Source organism: Rhincodon typus, chromosome 26 (assembly GCF_021869965.1).
Source record: "Rhincodon typus isolate 14 chromosome 26, sRhiTyp1.1, whole genome shotgun sequence".
In the NCBI taxonomy this organism is placed as follows: domain Eukaryota; kingdom Metazoa; phylum Chordata; class Chondrichthyes; order Orectolobiformes; family Rhincodontidae; genus Rhincodon; species Rhincodon typus.
The window spans coordinates 16,766,730-16,791,109 of record NC_063357.1 but is presented as its reverse complement, the minus strand read 5'-3'; the positions used below and the strand labels follow the sequence as shown (position 1 = coordinate 16,791,109).

Sequence of the window (24,380 nt, the reverse complement as noted above, 5' to 3'; positions counted from 1 at the left end):
TTTCATGTTTTCAGATGGCGGATGTCATTTACACCTCCTCTAAACGCATCTGTTGTTTCATGCCCCATTACCATCCTCTTTTTGCCTTGCTTCATTATCCTATCACTCATTTAAATTACTCCTGCTTCCATGCTATCACACACCTTCCCTTTGTTCTTAGCTCCTTTCTTTTACTAACTTTGCTTACATTCGTACTTGCTTAAAATCTGTTAAATCAGTAACATTCCAGTTCTGATGAAAAGTTACACAACTGAAATATCAATGAATGTCTCTCTCTCCCATATACTGTCTCACTTGTTAAATACTTCCAGCATTTTCTGCTTTTATTTTGGGTCTCCAGGACCTGCAGCATTTTGCATTTTATATAGACTAGACTAAAGTCCTTAGGGAAGGAAACTGCCAGCCTTACCTGGTCTGGCCTACATGTGACTCCGGACCCACAGCAATGTGGTTGACTCTCAACTGTCCTCTGGGCAACTAGGGATGGGCAATAAATGCTGCCTAGCCAGCAACGCCCTGATCCCATGAATGAATAAAGAAAAAAAATGCAATCAACAACAAAACAAATTATAAACTTGGGCTGCTAAAATCCCGAAATTGTTCCAATTAATAAAAAACACGTTTAAAAAGCTGCGTGATGTCACAACCATAAATCACAGTGTACAAGTCAAATCACTGTACAAGATGACCACATTCTTTTTGGCACATGGGATCAAGCAATGTTGCGAAGCTGTTTAAGACACACCTACACAGCAGACCATGTAAGGCATGGCAAGTGACAAAAAGAACTGAGTCCTCCAGCAAAAGGAATAAAGTATGAAGCTGTTGTCAAATGAAGAGTTGTAAGATTTGGTATCTGATCAAGTAACTGCTTTAACGAAGGCTGTTGGCATCAGTTTAAAAAAAAGTGGTGCAATATGGAAGAACGAAAACCAAAGGTGCCATCCGAACGGGGACCAGTCATTGACCGAATCTTGAGAAGCATGCGTCAAAAATGGGTCCTTTAAAATCATCAGAATAGTTACATCACCACTAGAAACACAATACTTACAGTATTGTAAAAACAAAACACATAGTATTTAAGTAGTCCAAATCAGACTCTTAAAACCAGCAGAGGTTTCACAGCAACAGTTTTTTGATATCGACATCATATTAAAGGAAATAGTCTAATTTTAAGGAAAAAGACCTATATTGCTCAGAGACCACCACGAGAACTCAATGCCAAAATTGTCAGTTTCCAGCAATTCATCATCAAATAATAAACAAAAATACAAGCATTGATTAAGAAGCACCAGAAACGTGGACGAAGCACCCAACACGCCTCCAGCAGCCAACTATGGAACGGAAAGGTTCAAAAGCAGTTTGAGTGAAAATTGCAGAACCTGACGACAGACATGATGGTACTAGTCTGCAAGGCCAAAGGAACGAAACAAAAGCCCACAGTAATTTTCAATTGTAAAACAACGCTGAACATTCAGCTTCCACAAAGTTCTGGTGCAGATGCACTGCCTGGGAGAATGGTGGAGGGGATTCTAAGAAGGTTTGAAAAGGCAGCTAGCTCTATATTTGACAGTGATTAATTTAGAGGACTATGGAGATAGGGCCAGAGAATGGGACGAGCCATGTAGTTGTTCCAAAAGGCTGTACAAACACGATGGGTAAATGCCTCCTTCTGTACTGTAAAATTCTATGATTCTACATCCATGACAACAATTATATGGATGGGGATAGAGCGAAGAAATGGATTGATAATATGTGGAATAGGAACCTTGGTGGCCTATATAAAGAAAGTAACTCATTAGTGCAGAATCGACAGTGGAATCAAGAGAGTCCTGTGAACAGCGAACACTCATATCGCAGTTATCAAAGATCATGTACATGCCAAATGCAATAGGTGGATGGTTAATGCTAACATACAAGATAAAGGTGAAGTAGGCCATTTGGCCCCTTGAGCCTGAACCGCCATTTAATAAGATTTGGGCTGATCTGACTGTATCCTCAGTTCTACATTCCCGCTTCCTTCCAATAACCTCTCCCACCAGCTACCAAGAATTTATCCATCTCTGCTGTCAAAATATTCAAAGACTCCCCTCCTCCAAAACAGGGTGGAAGCAGAGTTCCGAAGACTCTCAACATTGTGAGAAAAGAATTCTTCTCTCAGTCTTAAATGGGTGACTTTTTTTAATTCAATCACTGGAAGTGGGCTGCACTGGTTTGGCTAGCATTTATTGCCGATTCCCACATGCTCTCAATGAGATGGTGGCAAGCAGCTTTCTTGAACCACTGACAATGCATTTGTTGCAGGTAAACCCAAAATGTTGTCAGGGAGGGAGTCCCAAGACTTTGATAAAACAACACTAAGAGGAACAGTAGCATAATTCCAAGTCAGGATGGTGAGTGGATTGGAGTAGTGCTTGCAGGGGGTGGTGTTCCCATTCATCTGCTGTCCTTGTCTTTCTACATAGTGTTAGCTATGGGTTTGGAAAGTGCTGTCTAAGGAGCCTTGGTGAATTTCTGCAGTGCTTCTTGTAGATATAACACATTGTTGCTGCTACTATACATCAGTGTTGGAGGGATTGAATGTTTATGGATATGGTGCCAATCAAGAAGACTTTTTTTCTTGGATAGCAGCCTCAACCCTGACCTCAACTCTAACGCTAGCCTCAGCCCTAACCCTAACCCTAGCCCTATCCTGACCCTCATCTGGCCTTGGCCTTAACCCTAACCTGTCTGAAGGTAACTACTGAAGAAGTGCCTCAATGGTCAATACTCACGCAGTGCCTCAATGTAAAGTACTGTCACTGAGGGACTGTCTCACTGTTAGAGGGTACAGTGGGGTGCACAGTCTCATATAATGGGGTGAATAAAGCTTCTTGAGTGTTACTGGTGCCGCATTCACCCAGACAATTGGGGAGTGTTCTATCACATTCCTGATTTGGGCGTTGTAGGTGGTAGTCAGGTTTTGGGGAAATCAGGTTGTCAGTTACTTCTTGCAGGATTTTGAGCCTCTGACCTGCTTCTATAGTCACAGCATTTATATGGTTAGTCCAGTTGTCCAGCTCAGTTTTGCGTCAATAGTAATCACCAGGATGTTGACAGTGCAAGGATTTGGTGATGGCAATGCCATTGAATATCAAGGGGAAACGGTTAGATTCTCTCTTAGCCATTGGAGATGGCCATTGACTGACAGTGTTACTTGCCACTTGTCAATCCTAGCCTTGATACTGTCCCTATCTTGCTGCATCTGGCCACAAACTGCTTTAGCATCTCAGCAATCACAAATGGCACTGAACACCAAGCAGCCCTTTCGAGCACTTTACTGATGTCGAGACCAAACTGATAGTGTGGTAACTGGCCAGGGTGGATTTGCCCTGTTTTTCTGTTCAAGATAAAATTAGGCAATTTTCCATGTTGTCGTCTAGATGCCAATGTTGTAGCTGTACTGGAATCAGCATGTTCTGGAGCACAAACCTTCAGTATTATAAGCAGAATATGGTCAGGGCCCAAAGCCTTTATAATATCCAGTGCCTTTAGCCATTTCTCAATATCATTTGGAGTGAGTGAACAGAATTGGCTGAAAAACAGCACCTGTGAAGGTGAGGAGCTTAGGAGGAGACCAAGCTGGGACATCCACTTGGACTTTTGGCTGAAGATTGTTGCAAATGCTTCAGTCTTATCTTTACACTGATATGTGGAGCCTACACCTCTAGTGAATTGTTTAATTGCCCATCTCCATTCATGAATAGATGTGGTAGGACTCCAGAGCTTAAATCTGATCCGTCGGTTGTGGGATCAATAAGCCTTGTCTATCACTCGCTGCTTATGCTGCTTGGTATGCAAGCAGATCAGTATTGTAGCTTCCTCAAGTTGACTCCCCATTTTGAGCTATGCCTGGTCCTGTTCCTGGCATGCCCGCCTCCCCTGTACTCGTCATTAAACTTGGGCTGATCCCCTGTAAAGTGGGGAGTGTGGAGGCCATTAGGTTGCAGATTATATTGCATAAAATTTTGCTGCTGATGCCCCAAAGTGCCTCATGCACGATCAGCCTGGAGTTGCTAAGTCTATTGCCTATCCCATTTAGCATGGTGGTTGTATCACATAACACAATGGAAGACTCACTCAATGTGTAGACTGGACTTTAAACCGTAATCCCTAATTTAGATTTGCCAAAGAAGAAACACTCTAACCACATCTGCTCTGTCAAGACTTCAGGATCTTTTCTTATCAATCAAGTCACTATCTATTCTTCTCTCTGAACTGTTTCCAACACATTTAAGGATACAAACACTGTACACAGAAATCTGGATAGGGTATGGCCAGGGCCTGTGTAACTGAAGCACAACCTTACATCTTATAGATACATCTTACTCTAAGATATAACATTTTCAAGGGGTTTTGCAGTGAGACTATTAGTATAAATGGGTAGAAAAGTCCATGTCAATTTGAAAGAAAGTCTCAATTTTATCAGTGAGGATTTCAAAAGGACACCCTGTGGATGAGTTTGGAATCACTAACACTAATTTTCGGACTTCCACATTTAATTGTTCTCAGGTGGGCAGAGGTCGCTGACTATTTCGCAATATCCAGATCATAGCTTTACTGCTGAGAAGATTTATGATGTGCTGTGAGCTATCACTCTGGTCTAGTATGTCACAGAATCATAGAATCACTACAGTGTGGAAACAGGCCCCTTGGCCCAACAAGTCCGCAGTGACCCTCAAAGCATCCCACCCAGATCCATCCCTCTATTAACCCACCTAATCTACACATCCCTGAACACTACAGGCAATTGAGAATGGCCAATCCACCTCGCCTGCCCCTGCACATCTTTGGACTGTGGGAGGAAACCGGAGCAGCTGGAGGAAACCCACACAGACACGAGGAGAATGTGCAAACTCCACACAGACAGTTGCCCAAGGATGGAATCGAACCCCAGTTGCTGGCTGTGAGGCAGCAGTGTTAACAAACGTAGAAGTTCGATAGGATATTTTCTAATTAAACTGTTCAGAAATCTTTTTACACATCTCTGGAGCAGGTGAGACGTGAACCCAGGACTCCTGCTTCAGAGGTAGAGGCATTACCACTGTGCCACATGGCACTATTGAATCATAGGGCTGCTCAAGAGAGAGATGGTGTTTAACCTGAGGGTCACCACGACTCAGGCAAGAGGAGACATTGAGAAGGACAGTCCTTCCATGGTAACCTCAGCTGGTGTGGGAATTGAACCCACATTGTTGGCTTCACTCTGCATCACAAACCAGCCACCCAGACAACTGAGCTAACACCACTGTTGTCAGGAGACAGTTCTTCACTCGTGCAAGAATTGATGTCTCCTCACCGGGGACAGGAGCAGTTACCTTCTTATGTTATCTTTAGAAAAAAAAGCCTGAATTTATGAGGGACTCAAAAGCTTTGGTGCAGCACTGAAGATTTTTTTAAAAATTCAACAATAGCATGAACAAAGATCCAAGTTTCCACCTCCTCTGCCTACACAGGGCAATACTCAAATAACATGAGACAATCAAATGGAAGGCCTCTCACAACATCATGTCCTTGTTGCTAGTAAGTCAGGCTGGGATCTGACTCTAGTTACACTGTTAAAATGCAATATAATCCCAGAACCAGTTTACATTAGCTGAAAGATTGGTGTACGACTGTGGCTTTCATGTTATAGCACGAGGTATGGCCCCACTAGATCATTTCTCAAAAGTTGCACAAAGAAAACATGTAAATGGGATGGACTTGAACAGTTTGAATTCATTTAGAAAAATTGCATATGTTAAACAAGACAATCAAATTGCACATATTACTGAGCTACAGATGAATAGCAAATAGATGATCTCCTGCAACTGTAATCATTTTAATCATATCCTTTGCTCAATGGTGCAATGCAGAATATCCTCCTACCATTCCCAGCCACAAAATATATTGCTTTCGTGAATGTTTAAAATCTGGTGTTCAAATTTTAAACTAAATCTACTTCATCATGTCTCCTGTCTTTCATTTCCTTCCACCACGGCTAAGTATAATGTCACAACACCAAGCATAAACAAGTGCATGGCAAAGTTTATGCAGAACATTCAGAGCCAGGTTCAAATATCAAAACTGACATGCAGCTTCATACCTCAAAGGAAATGAAATTCCCTACCTACTATGATTTTACTTATCTACATCATTCACAAATTACTAAACTAATGAAATTATTTTTGTCAAAGAAACACACTTCTTATCTCCTCAAGATACAATCAAACCAAAGGCAATGTTTTATTGCTTTTTCAGGGCACTTTGAACCACATCAAGCATTAATGCAGTAACAAAAAAGGACTTTACCTGTTTGTTCAAATTGCTACAAAGAATGTTTTTCCAATTAAAGACAAGCTGCTATTAGAACTCTGCTCATTTGAAAAACAAACACTTTTTTAGAATTAAAAAGGAACAATATCAAATACTTTGTTGGCTTATTTATAATTATTACTTCCAAGCACCTTGTTGGAGCATGAGAAAGGACTTAAGAAGAACAACGCATTAAGTGGTGTCCTCTTGCTCCTGTATCCCTAGTCCGTCTACATTCTTCGTTTAGAAAAGGGAATAGATATGTTATGATACAGGAAGTGTAAACGTTATCACTATATTGTTAATTCTGTCTAATTGTAGCCTTACAGAAGTTATGTTACTGATGAAAGTGAGCTAATTGATGTCGAGAGGTTAAGTTAGAATTGATCACAGCAACTGGTAGCTCAGTGGTCAGCACTGCTGCCTCACAGCACCAGAGACCCAGGTTCGATTCCACCCTCATGCTACCAGCTGTGTGGAGTTTGCACATTCTCCTGTGTCTGTGTGGGTTTCCTCTGAGCGCTCCAGTTTCCTCCCACAGTCCAAAGATGAGCAGGCTAGGTGGATTGGCCATGCTAAATTCCCATAGTGTCCAGGGTTGTGCAGGCAAGGTGTGTTAGCCATGGGGAAAGCAGGGTTTACAGGGATTGGGTAGACGGATGGGTCTGGGTGGGATGCTCTTCAGAGGGTTGGTGTAGACTCGTTGGGCTGAGTGGCCTGCATCCACACTGCAGGGATTCTATGCAGGCATGTTATTTATTAATTAAAAAATAGGTGCAATGTTTCAGGGATGGTGTGGGGTAAGGAGGTCAAAATGGTCTACGAGGTTATAGAATAAGCAATTGGTTTTGGAGCCAAGAGCCAGTGGAAAAAAACATTTCATATCTGCTTTAACTGGGTTTGGTCTGCCACTGAGTTCAGCAATTGAGTTGCAGGAACGTAATAAAACAAAGCATGCACTTAATGTCTACAAAATTATACTTCAGCAGGAAGGAAAATAATAAATGGGATAAAAGTGGAAGTAAAATATAGAAATAGTGCAGTGAGACTATAAATAAATTCATTAAAATATTATGAAGGAGCATGAAAAATAGGCTACATACATATTTTCTAAAGTACTTCAAATACTTATATAGCAGGTCTGGTAGCATCTGTGAAGAGAAAACAGAGCTCATGGTTGAGTCCACAAACACTGCCAGACTTGTTGAATTTCTATGGCATGTTTCTTTTTATCTCAGACCTTCAGAATTAATATTTATATGGCACCTTTAACTTTGCAATATGCCTTAAGATGCTGTACAGGAGGATTAAAGAGCAAAAATCAGATACTGAGCCTAGCAAAGTAATATTTATGACAGGTAGCCAAAAGCTTGGTTAAAGAGGAAGGTCTTAAGAAGTAAAATAAAAACTGCGGATGCTGGAGATCTGATATAAAAAAAGAAAATGCTGGAGGGAAGCACAAGTCTAGCTGCATTTGTATGGCACTCTTTGTGGGGAGAAAGCAGAGTTCTTCCCACAAATGCTGCTAGACCTGCTGAGGTCTTAAGTGTCTGAAGAGAGGAAAAAATGATGGTGGCAATGTGATTTATAAAGGAAATTCCAGAGCTTTGGGCAACCGAAGATAAAGCAAATGATGGTGGAAAAAGTAAAATTAGAAAACTGGAAAAAAAATTAGATATTAGTAGAATGCGTATATCTTGGAGATTTGTGTAAGTGTAAGAGATTACACAGTGCAGGCACGAAGATATTACAAACATTAAAAGTACATTTTAAAAATGGATACAGCAGTTTTTAAGATGTGACTTTCATGTGACTTTAATAAGGTCAGCTCCAGGTGGGCTTGAAACTCCAGCAAAAACCTTCTTACAATATGGACAATCACAGCCACTTGTGAACTTCATGAGTCCTTTTACAGATACAAGACTGTCATGTACCACTTGAGTCAACTTTCCACTTCACCCTCAGCGATCAAACTCAATTTATTTGTTTGAAAGACATTCAAAAGGGTAACTTAAATTGAATGGATTATTCAATTATAAAGAACATGGTTACCTCAAAATTCTCAATGTGAAAAGCCATAACACAGGAGGTGTATCAGGCTAACACACCACCTTATTTGGAAAACAACTTTGGTCTTATAACATTTGATGGGGTAACATGGTCATGTTTGTTACCTGTTCTTTTGAAGAGTTGTAGCAGAAGCTATTCTGCTAAGAAACACTACGCCAGATACCATCTGAAAAGCAATCAAATCAACTGCAAGACAACTATGAACCCAAGTTAAAGTAACTATACCTCGAAAGTAGGATAAGGGCTATTCCACAAACAATTCCAAATTTAAGTTTACCTGAGAGTCAACCTCCTGGTAAAAGAGGCCTCACAGCTGACTGAGGATTCCTTGTTTCCCAAAGCCATTATACAAACTAAAGCATAAATTCTTCTAAGAAACTACAGGCCTGCTACCAAAGAGTGTGGAAATAATTATGAATTGTAATTGTATTGCTTTTGTTTTTCTTCATCTCTGTCTAACTTTGGTGTTGTTGATAGTATTTGAGAGACATTGTGTTTAACCTCCAGGCAAGTACACGATAATAAATAATTTTTACTTTTAAATTCATTAAAATTTACTCCTGAAAATTACTTAAATTGAGACAAGCCGCACAGAGCACAGACTAACCGTACACATCAAACATTTGGATCATGGTTACTTAAGAAAATACAAATACAAAGGTCATGGAGAGGTTTGAAAAATAAGGCGAGAACATTAAAATCATATTGCTGTACGACTGGGACCTAATGAAGATTTTAATCCATGGCTTTCTTATTGTTTTTAAACAGCTTGTACTACCATACTCAAAAGCTTGAGGTGCAACTTAGAATGAGCATGTCTACTGAGATATGACTGTTTTGCTGTCAGAATACTTCTTTGAAGAGGCTAAAATATGTTTAGTGTAAATGTTAATATCCTGGTAAGAGATCAAAATAGTACGAGAATAGTTCTTGCATTCCCATCAGGATTAACTACAGGATGACAATGGCTTACTGTTCCTCCAAGTATAAAGTGTAACACTACCAAAGAAATTTGTAGCATCCAAATGTTCTCAGCAGGCCAAGCAGCAATAGAGGAGCAGGAAAGTTGACGTTTCGGGTCGGGACATCAACGGTCCTGCTCCTCTGATGCTGCCTGGCCTGCTATGTTCCTCCAGCTCCACACTGTGCTGTGTCTGGCTCCAGCATCTGCAGTTCTTGCTATCTCCAAAATGCTCTCACCTGTTCAAGTGACCCGCAAACTAAAATTCACAACTGTAGTTCAACAACAATAATATTTGTTTGAATTATCACTACCTTACCTGTCGTGCTGCAGTAGGAAATGGAAAATTAAAAGGATATATTATATAGTTATGTAAAACATCTAACTTTACCTCATCATCCGAATCATCAAAAATAGAGTGTCTGGATAATGCTACAGTATTCTTTGTCTTCTTGGGCAGAATGAGCCCATATCTGAAGAGAGAAAGAAAATTACTGTAAAAGAATCTAAAATACAGGAGCATTAGTAATATGAATTATTGATCTCCAAAATCAGAGCATCGCTCAGCACCAAATTACTGAATTGCCATCAAATCTCATTAATTTAGCCAATTTCTCCCCCAATCTTTGGGAAATATAGCACTTGATTTCATTTTCACAACATTGGCATTAATTTCTGATTGCTCCAAATTACTTTGCAGCCTCTTACTCATGAACTTGCTCCAAAGTTCAAAATCAAATCATGGATTTCCTATGCTGCTCACAGGAAATCCTGAAGCTTGATCTGAAGTATTTGCTGAGCCCCAAAATTCCTATTTCTCCTATTTTCTTCTCTTTAACCCACTCCACTGTGCTTCCTGGAGTCCCAATCAACAAGGAGAGAAACATTGCTGGATATTCACAACAAACAATTTTTAAGTCCAGGCTAAAGCATTTCTCCATCTGATATCTTGGAGTATTCTGAGTGATCTCAGGCTTGGCTGGAGTACTGTACTTTTTCTTGGAGTTCTGCTGAAAGACCTCACTTGAAATACAAAAATTGCTGTATGACTATAGCCTCACAAGTGTCTGTCCTTTTAATGTTAGCTCAGGTGGTTGGACAGTTGGTTCACACAACAAAATGATGCCAATAACATGGATTCAATTCCCACAGTGGCTGAAGTTACGACTAAAAAGGACTCTCCATCTCAAGCGCTCCCGTCACCTCAGGCATGGTGACCACTAACAGTCTCTCTCTAATGAGACAGCAATCCTATGGTCTGGTAAGACTATGGCAACTTTACCTTTCAACCCAAACACTTAGCAGGTTTATCACTCGCTACGAGTAAAGCATCCTAGTTCGGCAAGTGTAGCAAGGTGATTTTCTTCAAATATTTGAGCTTTGCTAACTTCTTAAAGAAAGTTTAAATCAAATACTAAATAAACATTCATACTGTTAAATTCCTCATTCATGCCTAAGTTACCTCTGGACTTGACTATTCCAACCTGTTTCTAGTTGGTCCCCGACATTCTATGCTTCATAAATCTGAAGTCATAAAAAAGACTCTTCTGCCTGATTCTTAACTCACATTAAGTCGTGCTTCTCTACCACCCCGATCTTGAACTACACCAGTTCCCACTCAAACAACATTGAATGTGAAATTATCATCCTTGATTTCATACTCCTCTGTGGCCTCACCCATTCCCCTTTCTCTGCAATCTTGAATTTAACAATGCTCTGGGATACCTTCACTCCTCTATCTCTGGCTTCTTGGACATCCCTGATTTAATCACTCCACCACTGGTGACTGAACTTTCAGTTTCTTGGCTCTGACCTCTGGATTTCCTTCCCTACACCTTTCTGACCATCTCACTTTCCTCCTTTAAGATATTTCCTGAAACCTACATCTTCAACCAAGTTTTTGGTTATCTGCCCAAATATGACCTTACATGGCTCATTGCTATATTTCCTTTGATAATGCTCCTGTGAAGCACCTTAAACGATTTATTATATTAGAGGTGTGATATTAATAAAAGTCATGAGTTAATCAAATAAATCCAATACCCTGTGTGAAAGAATCAAGAATTTAAGCAATAATTAAGAATTTCTTAATTTGATGATCATTGTACGATAGCTTTGCTTTGTTTGGCAATGTTTCCCCTAAGCTCTGTCTTAAACTTTGGAAGATAGAAATTTTCCTTTGTGTTACTACTTCTCCTCTAAAATACAATGCCTGGTCTCTGCTGCCACCAAGCAATAACATTCATTCACTAAACTTGGAAACTGCACAATTGTGCATCAAAAAATAGATGTAGGTGCTAAAATTTGAGTTTTTAAAATCAAACACTTTGGTCTTATTTTAACAGCTTGATAGTTTCCATTAGCAAAAATAAAATGTCCCAGATGGACCAAATCTATACTTTTGGACACTGTTGTGCTGAAGCCATCATGCTGAAGTTTAATAATTAAAATCAAATATTGTGCATGGAGTTTATACAAGATACTCAGGCTCACCATGCTCTCTGACTTTTCCTAAAACTATAAAGCAACACAGTTAGATCAGAAGTTCCAAGCTTCCATCCAGACTTACTTATAGATCAAATTGTGCGTATTTGAATACCACCTAGAAAAACATCCCAAAACACATCACAGGAATTATTATCTAGTATAATTTGATACTGAATACAGGTATGCATGGGTAGTAAATTTTAAGGCTTATCTTAAAAGAAACAGTGAGAGCTAGAGCAACAGAAAAGTTTGAGGAAGGAATTCCAAAACTGTAGCTGAAACTGACATCAATTCTGCAAAGAAAATTGGTGTTTCAGAATTGGGGGAAGCACAGAGATTGTGCAAGACCTTACCTTATTAAAACCTTAATAAACGCTGAACGTTTGAAAGAAAATCACCAAATGAACTATCCTTCATATTTCAAAGAACTAATAATTGGATTAATTTTGTAGTATTCTCCACCCCAAACTGGGCGTAGGCATAAACTCCAAGAAAACATTTGTTGAGTTTATATACCTATGTACATACAGGCCTTAGAAGATGAAACCCTGCTTCCATCATAACAGATATTTTATCCATAATTTTACAAGATAACTTTGTTTTTTCAATTTTCCAGTAGAAAGACAAATCATGAACAGTACGAAATTCCCTCAGAGGGAAAGGGAACAAAATTTAAGAGCAAATTATTCTAGGGTATTCTTGTTTAGCTCTTAGCTCACCCACTGAAGAGTGACAATGAGAATTACAAAAACTCACGCAAAACCTTTACATAAATTAAAGCATATTTCACCAGATTTTGTAAGTTTGATTCCTATAATGCAGAAATATTTCATGAGAAATTTACACATTAAAAAAAATTATTTGTTTGCTTTACAGAGCAATCTAAGTTACTTGCAATAAGCTGCTCCCACCTCGCATAATATAACCTTATTTTATCCAAATGCAATTTCCTCTTTATCAGGGCATTCGCTGAAATACCAAAAGACTAGCTGTAGCCATTATCAAACTTAATTACATGAAAATCTTTTAAGATCTGTTGATATTATAACATATTTTGCAAACAATTCAACAAAAGGAAATATGATTACAGAAAGATTGATTAGAAAGGCTAAAGCAACAGTCACATCTAGGCACTGTTTCCAGAACTCTGAATTTATGCAAATTATTTAATCCACAGCCATTGTTTTTCCCCCTCAAATGTAGTCTATTATACAACATAACACAATGGAATTTAAGTATCTCTGTAATTGAACCTACTACATTTAAATTCTCTAGTTTGTAATTTTAAGTTTGAAAAGTATTACCTTCCTCTCCAACTTCCTTCCTCAACAATGCACAGCTCCGGAGGGAGCAACTAAACCATACAATAGTTGCCAGAAAGTCCAATTCTATTCCAGTAGGGGCTGCTGTATTACAACAATGAATCAAAGCTCATTTTCCCAAATCTAGCTAGAGGAAAATCATCCCAGTTAGATTTCACTGATTAGCATACCAGAGATTGCACTTGGAACTCTGCTGGTTTGGAAGGTAAATTTTTAAAATTGTTTTATTTTGTTGGTACAGTGGAAGTGGCACAAAGGTTATCGAGGTATGGGTAGCATTAAAATTAGTCTTACATGATCATGAATAAATACACCATTTTTTAATATCAATGTGTATCTGATGTGCCTGGGAATACATGAACAGATAATTGAATTGAGTGTTACATAAATTATCTACAAATTCTAGGTAAAAATCTTAAGGCATTGAACCTTAAATCATCAAAAAGAAAATAAAAAGGAAACACACGTAAGTTTTAAGCCAGTGAGTCTTACGTCAGTAGTAGAGAAATTATATAAGATTCTTAGGGACTGGATTTACTCACATTTGAAGAAGAATGTACTTATTAGGTACAGTAAGCATGGCTTTATGCAGAGGAAGTCTTGTTTCACAAACCTGATTGAATTTTTTGAGGAAGTGATAAAGATGATTGATGAGAATAAGGCAAAGGATGTTGTTGACATGGACTTTACTAAGGTATTTGAAAAAAATCCCTCACGGTAGGCTGGTTCAGAAGATTAAGTCGCATGGAATCCATGGTGAGCTGGCAAGTTGGATAAAGAATTTATTTGGTCAAAGAAGACAAAGGGTAGTTGTGGAGGGGACTGGAGGTCTGTGACAAGTGGTATTCCACAAGGATCAGTACTGGGACCTTTGTTGTTTGCAATATAAATGATTTGGATGAAAATGTAGGTGGTCTGATGAGTAAGTTTGCAGACAACATGAAAGTTGGAGGAGTTGTGGATAGTGAGGAAGGTTGTCAAAGGATACAGCAGGATATAGATCAGTTAGAAAGTTGGGTGGAGAAATGACAGAAAGAGTTTAATCTAGAAAAACTTAAGGTGATGCATTTTTGGAGGTCAAATGCAAGAGGGAAGTATAAAGTAAGTGGCAGGATCTTTAGAAGCATTGATATACAGAGGGAACTTGGGGTCCAAGTCCATAGCTCCCTGAAAGTGGCAACTCAAGCAGATAACATGGTAAAGGCATGTGGCAAGTTAGCCTTCATTGTTTGGGGTACTGGGTATAAAAGTTGGCAAATCATGTTGCAACCATATAAGACTTCAGTTAGGCCACAGTTTTGAGTATTGTGTACAGTTCTGGTCACCACACTATAGGATGTAGAGGCTTTGGAAAGGATGTAAAAGAGGTTTAGCAGGATGTTATATTTGATTGGGGTGTATTAGCTATAAGGAGAGGTTGGACAAACTCAGGCTGTTTTCACTAGAGGCTGAGGGCCGACCTGATGGAAGTATATAAAATTACAAGAGGTATGAATAGGGTGGATAGTTGGAGTCAAGGTGGAAATGTCAAATACTAAGGGATACAGGTGGAAGAAGGTGCGTTGAGCAAAGTCTTTTTTATACAGAGGATGGTAGGTGCCCAGAACACACTGCCAGGGAAGGTGGTAGAATGAGACATGTTATCAAATTTTAAGAGGTAATTAGACAGACACATAAACAGGCAGGAAATGGACGGATACAGACCATGTGAATGCAGATGGGATTCGTTTAAAATGGCACCAGGGTCGGCAGACATGTTGGGCCGAAAGGCCTGTTCCTGTGCTGTCCTGTTCTATGTTCTCACTGCAAGGTATTGTACTGGCTTAACATAAAGGACTTGTCATTCACACATCAAGTGTTTGGGAAGTACTCAAATTGCAAAGTTGCAATGGAGTGAAAAGACACAGATGGGTTAGAGCCGAAGTGTCAATTAACACCACTCGGCATATACAGTAATGTGAAAGGGAAATTCTGGTAATGACTTACTCATTGATGAATATGATGATTTTCAGTGATGGTCTCAACATTTCAAAGTACTTGCACAAGTTATGACTATACTTTTGAACTCACAATGTTAGGCAAGAAAACACTGATATGTTAGCATTTGTGTGCATGTCCTGCAGTTACAAAAGTTGGGATATCCAAATATTCTAAGAACTAGAAGGATCAGATGACTACTCCATTTCTCCCTCTTTAAAAAGCATGGAAATAAAGGTAACTGAATGAGCTCTACTAATGGAAAGTTTCAATTCATGAACTTGTTCAAGGTCACTCAACTACAACAACTCACCATTATTTCGCACTTCTGTGTAAATTATAATTTACAGATAAAACAGTTTCATATTTAAGCCTGACATGACATATCAATTATTTTCTCCAATAACTGCAGTAATCTCAGTGTGCAAGTTCTACAAGTAATCTACAAGCAGTAAATAGTTTTCAAATAGGGCATGTTGCTACAGATTACTTTCTTTGGGACAACATCAAAAGCACTATAAAAATGCAAGCTGTGGCTGGACTTTGAGTTAAGTTATCCTCTTGAGAACAAAGGAAGTGAACCAAATCATTACAATCTGCATTCTCAGCCTGTGGTTTAGTTTAATGAAGTTCCGATGTCTGCAGTGACTCTCAGGTCAGTTTGGTGTTAAGAGTTCCTGTTGTTTATTATTGAACCTACGGTAATTTCTGCTGGCACAGACATAATTGGAATGGCACAACTGCAAGAAAAAAAACCAGGGACTAGAATTATCACGTAAGAAAGAATGCTTTTTAAAAACAAAACTTCAATCAAAATATTAACAAATGGATACAATGAATGGATATCTTGAACAAAAATTATCCGCACAGAATGTCTTCTCTTCCTACAGCACTCCAAAAGTGTAAAGCTGTATACTTTGCAATGTTCAGCTTTATTGATAATCATTACAGCACACTAAAACCAACACCAATCATGGTGGACTGACATGTAGATCTGTTAAGGACTACAGTTTACTACTCAGTCCCCAGGAAACACACCACAATATAGAAGTAAACAGTATAAAACTGGTAGAATAATTTGATTTCAGCATAATATCTTGCAATTTGATGTGAATTATTAAAATGTGACAAATTTAAATAGTTAAATATGATCCTTTTAATTTATGCAGTTTTCTGCATACTTGTTTACATTGAATAGATGTCATCCTTGAATTGAGTGACAGCTGACAACATGCCTGTGTTTTAGTGGATTGGAAGTGAAATGGAGGAATGAGAAGGCAATTGGTAATGATACTCAGTGCAGGATCTTTGGGTGGAGGCAGTTGAATATTGCAAAGCTCCTGTTAGTCTTAAGTAAGTATGTCCAGCAAGTTAATGTAAATTGTACATCTTGTCATCATGTAATAAACGACCTTGTTAGGCAAGACAAGTGCCTCTTCAATTTAGACTCACTCATGGTCTATGCTCTCCCATTGCTAATTAGACAGGCCCTAGGTCACCAAAGATAAATGAGGTTTGGTGGCAATGACAGAGTCCAAACCTAAATATAATTTAGATAACACAGTGTGGAGTTGGAGGAACACAGCAGGCCAGGCAGCATCAGAGGAGCAGGACAGTTGACGTTTCGGGTCAGGAGCCCTTCAAGTCGTGTCAGTACACGTTCACCTGAGTCAGAAGGTTGTGTCTTCCAAGAGTCACTGTGCAACTTTGAGCACACCAATCTCAGCTGATACTTTAAAGCTGTACTGAAATTGTGCTGCATTTTCAGAGATATGTTTTTCATGTGAGATATTTAACAGATCCAGTGTCTGTTATATTTAGAGATAGTAAGAACTGCAGATGCTGGAGTCAGACATAACACAGTGTGGAGTTGGAGGAACACAGAAGGCCAAGCAGCATCAGAGGAGCAGGAATGTTGATGTTTTGGGTCGGGACCCGAAAATGCAGCACAATTTCAGTACAGCTTTAAAGTATCAGCTGAAACTGGTGTGCTCAAGGTTGCGCAGTGACTCTTGGAAGACACAACCTTCTGACTCAGAGGTGAGAGTGTACTGACACGACTTTCCCAAATTTCTCTAACCACCTTAAATCTGATCTTAGATGTCACGTTATTAGATATTTGTCTTTCCCGCCTCCAGTTCAACTGCAAGGACTGTTAGTTTAGCAATTACACTAGTACCCATTCTCTAGTATTCTCTGTATAGTCCCTTCAATTTTTCAACACCCTCCCTGCTGTTCATAGAGTCATACAGCACGGAAACAGTCTCTTCAGTCCAATCAGTCCAAGCTGACCATAATCCCAAACTAAACTAGTCCCACCTGCTTGCGCTTGGCCCATATTCCCCCAAACATTTCTTATTCATGTACTTATCTAAATGTCTTTTAAACATTGTCACTATACCCGCATCCATCACTTCCTCTGAACTATTGTCTGTGTAAAAGAAAAATATTGCCTCGTGTCTTTTTAAATCTTTCTCCTCTCACCTTAAAAATATGTCCCCTAGTTTTGAAATCCCCCCACCCTAGGAAAAAGGCATCTGCCACTCACCTTATCTATGCAACTCATAACTTCATTAAGCTCTATAAGGTCATCCCTCAACCTCCTACACTGCAGTGAAAAAAAGTCCCAGTCCCTCCCGATAACTCAAACACTCCATTCACAGCAAATTTATGGTAAATTTCTTCTTAACCCTCCCCAGCTTAATAATATCCTCCCTAGACCAGAACTGGACACCATATTCCAGAAAAGGCCTCACCAACGTCCTGTACAACTTCAACCTAAGATCCCAACTCCTATACTCAAAGGTTTGAGTAATGAAGGCAAGCGTGTTAAACACCTTCTTAACCACCTTATCTATGTGTGATGCAAACTTCAAAGCATTATGTACCTGAACCCCAAGGTCTCTCTGTTCTACAGAACTACCCAAGGTCCTATTTTTAATTCTATAAGTTCACCCACCCCTGTTTGTTTTACCAAAATGCTAGACCTCACATTCATCAAATGAAACTCCATCTGCCACTCCTCTGTCTATTGACCCAATTGTAAAGATCTTAGACAACCTTCTTCATGGCCCACTGGAACATCAATTTTGGTTTCATCCCTGAACATACTAATCATGCTTTCTATATTCTCATCTAAATCATTTATATAAATGACAAACAAAAGCAGACCCAGCACTGATCCCTGTGGAACAGGGATCCCTGTAGTCACAGGCCTCCAGTCCAAAAAAACAACCCCACACCATTACTGTCTCCTGCCACTAAGCCAATTTTGTATCCAACTGGCAAGCTCATCCTGAAGCCCACGTGATCTAACTTTACTAATTAGTCTATCATGCGGAACCTTGTCAAAGGCTTTACTAAAGTCCAAGTAAACAACATCTACCACTCTTCCCTCATCAATCTTCTTGGTTACTTCCTCAAAAAACTCAATCAAGTTTATAAGACACGATTTCCACAAACCCATGCTGACTAGCCCTAATCATTCCTTGTCTCTCCAAATGCATATAAGTCTTATCTTTTAGAATCACTTCCAACAATTTACCCACCAGTCAGACTCACACCTCTATCATTCCCAGGCTTCTCCTTACATCCTTTCTTAAACAAACAAAATATCAGCCACTCTCCAGTCATCCAGTACCTCACCCATAGTTATGGACGATACAAATATTTCTGCAAGGGGCCCCACAATTTCCTCCCTAACTTCTTACCAAGTCCTGGGATACTTTAGATCAGGTCCCAGAGACTTATCCACTTTCATATGTTTAAGACCTTTAGTGCTTCCTCTTCTGTAATGTGAACAGTTTTCAAAACATCAATGTTTATTTCCCTGACTTCTCTAGTCTCTACTTCTTTCTCCACAGTAAAAACTGACACGGAATATTAATTTAATATCTCTCCCACTTCCAAAGCTTCAACACAAAGACAACCCGAGGGTGCAGACATGCTCGCCGAGCCAGTGGGTTTGGTTGCAAATATTTCGTCACCCTGCTAGGTAACGTTGTTACTGTGCGTCCAGCGAAGCATTTGTGATCTGTCCTGGTTGTTGTTTATATGCCTCAGTTTGTTGGGGTGTTTGGTACCACTTCCAGGTCTGTTTCTCAGTGGTTTGTACACCGGGTCTAATTCAGTGTATTTGTTGACGGAGTTCTGGTTAGAATATATTCTAGACCCGGTGTACAAACCACTGAGAAACAGAACCGGAGTGGTACCAAACACGCCAACAAACCGAGGGATATAAATAACAAGCAGGACAGAACACCGACGCTTCACCACAGACGCACTGATGATGTTACCTAGCAGGGTGATGAAACATTTGAAACCAAACCGACCAGCTCGGCGAGCATGTCTACAACCTCCACAACCTGAGCTACAAATCTTCTCAAACTTTAAACAAAGACAACCTCTTTGATCTTTAGAGGGCCCTACTCTCTCTAGTTGTTTTCTTGCTCTTAATGTACTTGTAGAATCTCTTTGGATTGTCCTTAACCTTACTTGCCAAGGCTATCTCATATCCTCTCTTTGCCTTCCTGATCTCCCTCTTAAGAATGCCCCTACACTCTTTATACTGCTGAAGAGATTCATTTGAATCCTGTTGTTTATATTTAATATGATTCTTTTTTATTCTTGACTAGAATCTCAACATCTTTATTCATCCATTGTTCCCTAATCCTACCAGCCTTACCGTTCACTCTAACAGAAACCTAAAGACTCTGAATTCTCATTATCACACTTCTGAAAGCCTCCTACATATCAAATGTCCTGCGAAGTGTACTCCAAACAATTTTTGCAAGTTCTTGTCTCATACTATTAAAATTTGCCTTATTCCAATTAAAAGTTTTAATTTTATAGAAGTCTTATCTTTTTTCATAACTATTTTAAAACAATTATGATCACTAGATCCAAAGTGTTTCCCTACTATCACTTCAGCCAGTTGCCCTATCTTATTACCCAAGAGGTCAAGTTTTGCTCCTTCTCTAGTAGAAACATTTACATATTGATAAATGGTAGCCCCAGTCAATGTTTGGAAAATTAAAATCATCTAATATTACAACCTTATTATTCTTACATACATCTGAGATTTCTCTAAACATTTGTTCCTCAACTTCCCTCTGACCACTAGGGCAGGGGGATCTACAATACAATCCCATCAAGGTTATTGCTTTTTTTTATTTCTAATTTCAATCCATATATTTTCACCGTACGATTTTTCAGAAATATCTTCTCTAGTTACAGCCGTAAATGTTTTCCTTAATCAAAACTACCACTCCAGCTCCTCTTTTGCTGTCTTTCTATCCTTCCTGTTGCATCTGAAACCCAGAACACTGAGCTGCCAGTCCTGTCCATCCCTCAGCCAACTTTCTGTAATAGCTATGACATCCCAATCCCATGTTGCCAAACATGCCGAGTTCATCAGCCTGACCTACAAGACCCCTTGCATTGAAATAAATGCAGTTTAATTTTTCACAGATACTTTGTTCTCTGACTTGCTCTTATTTGTCTTTTCTAATTAACTTGTTCTTTTCAGATTCAAAACCATTCGCATCAATCTTTCTATTTACTCTGCTACTTAGGATCCCTCCACCCCTCACCCAATAGTTTACAGAATCCTTGAACAGAATTAGCAAATCTTCCCACTAGAATATTGGTCCCTTTCTAGTACAGGTAAAATCCATCCTTTTTAAAGAGGTCTTTTCTGTCCCAGAAGAGATAACAATGATCCAAGGACCCAAATCCCTGAATATTACACCACCTCTTCAACCATTAGCATCTCCTTTATACTTTTATTCTTTTCCTCATTGGCACTGGGAGTAAACCAGTTACCACTTTTGAGGTAACAAGGTGCAGGGCTGGATGAACACACCAGGTTTTGAGGTTCTGTCTTTTTAATCTTCTACCTAATCTCTTATCACTTTGTAAAGCCTTAATCTTTTCCCTAATTATGTCATTGCTACCAATGTGTACAATAACTTCTGGTTTCTCACTCTCCCCTGAACAATATTTTCTTTCTGCTTCAATTCTCCACTTACACTTGTGCTTCTCCATTTCTTCCTCTATACTGGGCTGCTCAAAGACTCACCTTCTGAACATGAGTACTATATAAATGAGATAGTAGGAACTGCAGATGCTGGAGTCTGAGATAATATGGCGTGGAGCAGGATGAACAGAGCAGGCCAAGCAGCATCAGAGGAGCAGGAAAGTTGATGTTTCGGGTCTGGACCCTTCTTCAGAAAAAATGAAGTTTGTTGTTGCTTCATGTTTGCCAATGCCAGACTGTTACTTATGCCCAAACCATGCCAAACATTACTAGTTTTTAAGGCCCATTGATTACACCTCCAATTCAGATTGCTACCCTGGATAAGATCGTATCAAAGGATGAGCAGGATCGAAGGGCCGAATGGCCTACTCGCACTTTCTATGTTTTATTCAGTGTCAATTATTCACGAAGCTCAAATCCAAAAAGGATGCCAGGAGTCAACAGGCCGGGTTCATTCAATCAAGTGTTTAAAACACTACTTAAAATAACTTGTTTATTTATCTGCCAGGTCTATTTTGTTTCAATAAGGTGACCCTGGGCGGCCTCACCGTCAATGACCTGTCTCCTGGTGACAGCCCAAGAGGAGGCCGCTGTGCCTGAGGTGAGGGGCCGAGAACAGAGGCGCGCAGAGCGGCTGGAGGGAGAAGGAGAGACCGAGGCTGGGCCGGGCCTCCCGCCGCAGCGCCGCCCGGGAAACAGCTCTCTATCTCCGGCGGGACTGGGGCCCTGGGGCCGTCTCCCTCTCTCCCGGCACGGACGGACGGTCGGTCGGTCGGTCACTTACTGTCTGACAGGCGCCGCCATCCTCCCAGACTCCTTCCCCTTTCCCCGCCGCCCCAGGAAACTGCACTTCGGTCCCCTCCGGCTCTCTCACACACTCAGCCACCGCTACTCATCCGCTCAGCTAGGCCAATGGGGGGAATACAACAACAATTCACACACCCCCTTTCCCACTGCCAGCAATAAACTCATGTGCACCATACAATATTGTGTCGTCTTTATATTTATTCGTGGCATTTCTGCTCCAGTCAGCGTTGTTTTATTTCAGAAAAAGCTGTGTTTTGGGGGAGGTAACGACCTTTACTACGTTGTTTAAAATACTTGCATTTACATCGCACCCTCTCAGAAGCTTAAGGCCGTCCCCCCTCACTGCCAGCGCAGCGCTGTTGTCCTGTTCGGAACTGAGCAGCCAAATCTCGTGCAGAAAGTTCCCACAAACACCAATCTGATAGCTTTGAAGCTGAACCTGAAATGTTGACTCTGCTTTCTCTCCACGGATGCTGCCAGGCCTGCTGAGTTTTTCCAGCATTTTCTGTTTTTATTAGCAATCTGATAATGATTGTTTACCTAGTTACTTTTGGGATGTTGATGGAGTGAGGGTTAAATATTGGACAGGCACTGGAGATGACTTCCTTGTTCCTTTTCAGAAAAGTACCATGAAATCTTTTTCCATCAACCAAGTAGGCAGAGATAGTAGGAACTGCAGATGCTGGAAAATCTGAGATAACAAGGTGTAGAGCTGGATGAACACAGCAGGCCAAGCAGCATCATCAGAAAATGATGATGAAGGGTCTAGGCCCGAAACGTCAGCCTTCCTGCTCCTATGATGCTGTTTGGCCTGCTGTGTTCATCCAGCCCTGCACCTTGTTATCTTAGCTAAGGAGGCATGCAGGGTTCTCTTGAAACATAACACCTGCGACAATACCAGCCTGCATTTTTGTTTTCAAATCCCGGAGTGGGTCTCAATCCCACATTTGTCTAACTCCCAGGAAAGAGGGCTACCAACTGAGCCACAGATAACATTTGATGGTTAATGACATTTAATGTGGAGAAATGTTAAGTTGCTACGTGTTCAGAAGTATACTTGGTCGTAAATCTGAAGAGAACAGCAGACATGTTACAATCAAACAGAATTTAATCATTGATCATTCTGACAATTTATCAGATTATTAAAGCATTTACAACTTATTTCTTTGTCAAAGCTGATCCTCCTGTTTCTGCAGGACTATGGGATACAGCACAAAGCAGCTACAGGAACTGGTCGAGCCTATCAGCCCACAGGCCTTTGATTTGGTTGGGAGGAAATGATTGCCATTCCTCTGGCCTGGGTATTCTGATGTGAGGAGGCAACTTCACCATCTCCGAAGTTAAAAAAGTGGTGGGTGGGCGCCTCGTTGTAGCAGATGTTATGTACAGAAACATCCTTCTGAAACAAATTAACATGTACACCTTGGCGGTAAAGAATGAGCAGCTGGCTGTCCTACAGCAGCTCCCACTGCTGTTGGCAATGTCCAGGTTAGTCATCTTGGCCGGAGAATTCAACCTCATCATTGATGCAGATGGAGGGGCTGACAGCAAACTGTCCAGCCACGTTCAGATTCCTGATGGAAACGGTTAAAAATGTCTTTAGCACTCCTGCACGTGGAGCACAGCGTAGATATACTTGGTCACAGCCAGACGGGTCTATCCGCTCAAGGATAGATTTCCTGTTCGTGTCCTGAGCGTTCTCGGTCACAGCCATTGACGTGAAGCTGGTGTTCTTTTCTGACCACTGCCTCCTGCTGGCTGACTGTCACCTACAGGATAACCAGCAGCTGGCTGGGGAATGTGGAAGCTGAACATGAAACTGTTGACCCCAGAAAACATCAAAGAGCTCAAAAGGGATTACACAGATTGGAGAACTGTGAAACCCATCTTTGAATCTCCAGTAGACTATGGTAAACAGTCAAGGGGAACATCAACAGGTTCTTTATCCTCAAAGGTGTTCAGAAAGCAAGAGAGAGACGGAGAAGACGGTCCAAACTCCAGAAAACATGCAGAACCTACTCCTGCTGCAGACGATGGGGGTCAATGTTAAGGAGGATCTCCAGGAGGTGAAGAGCCAGCAAGCCTCGCTCTTTGCCTCGGGGGTCTCCAAAATAATCTACCGGTCCAGGGTCCGCACCACGGAGCAGGATGAGATGTGCTCACGCCTCTTCTTCCAGAAGCTTGGTAGGTTATGGCCTAGTGATATTATCACTAGACTATTAATCCAGGAAACCCAGCTAATGTTCTGGGGAGATAGTAGGAACTGCAGATGCTGGAGAATCCGAGACAACAAGGTGTAGAGCTGGATGAACACAGCAGGCCAAGCAGCATCATAGGAGCAGAAAGGCTGACATTTCGGGCCTAGACCCTTCATCAGAAAAATGAT

The 24,380-nt window shown here is 40.4% G+C and overlaps 1 protein-coding gene across 2 annotated transcripts in view; it reads right to left on the bottom strand.

Annotated features, from left to right (window-relative positions):
• Window positions 1–22,104, bottom strand: part of nsrp1 (nuclear speckle splicing regulatory protein 1) — a 37,031-nt gene extending 14,927 nt beyond the window's left edge. Inside the window, exons 1-2 of one of the 2 annotated variants that reach the window (XM_020536256.2) lie at window positions 21,972–22,104; window positions 9,756–9,837 (exon numbers count right to left, since the gene is read on the bottom strand). In XM_020536256.2, the coding sequence (XP_020391845.2) occupies window positions 9,756–9,837; window positions 21,972–21,991 (102 nt within the window). In that variant the 5' untranslated portion in view covers window positions 21,992–22,104. Of the gene's footprint in view, window positions 1–9,755; window positions 9,838–21,735; window positions 21,755–21,971 lie in introns of those variants that run through there. The other variant, XM_048612703.1, reaches the window with a different exon arrangement.
• Between the last annotated feature and the right edge of the window lie 2,276 nt (window positions 22,105–24,380).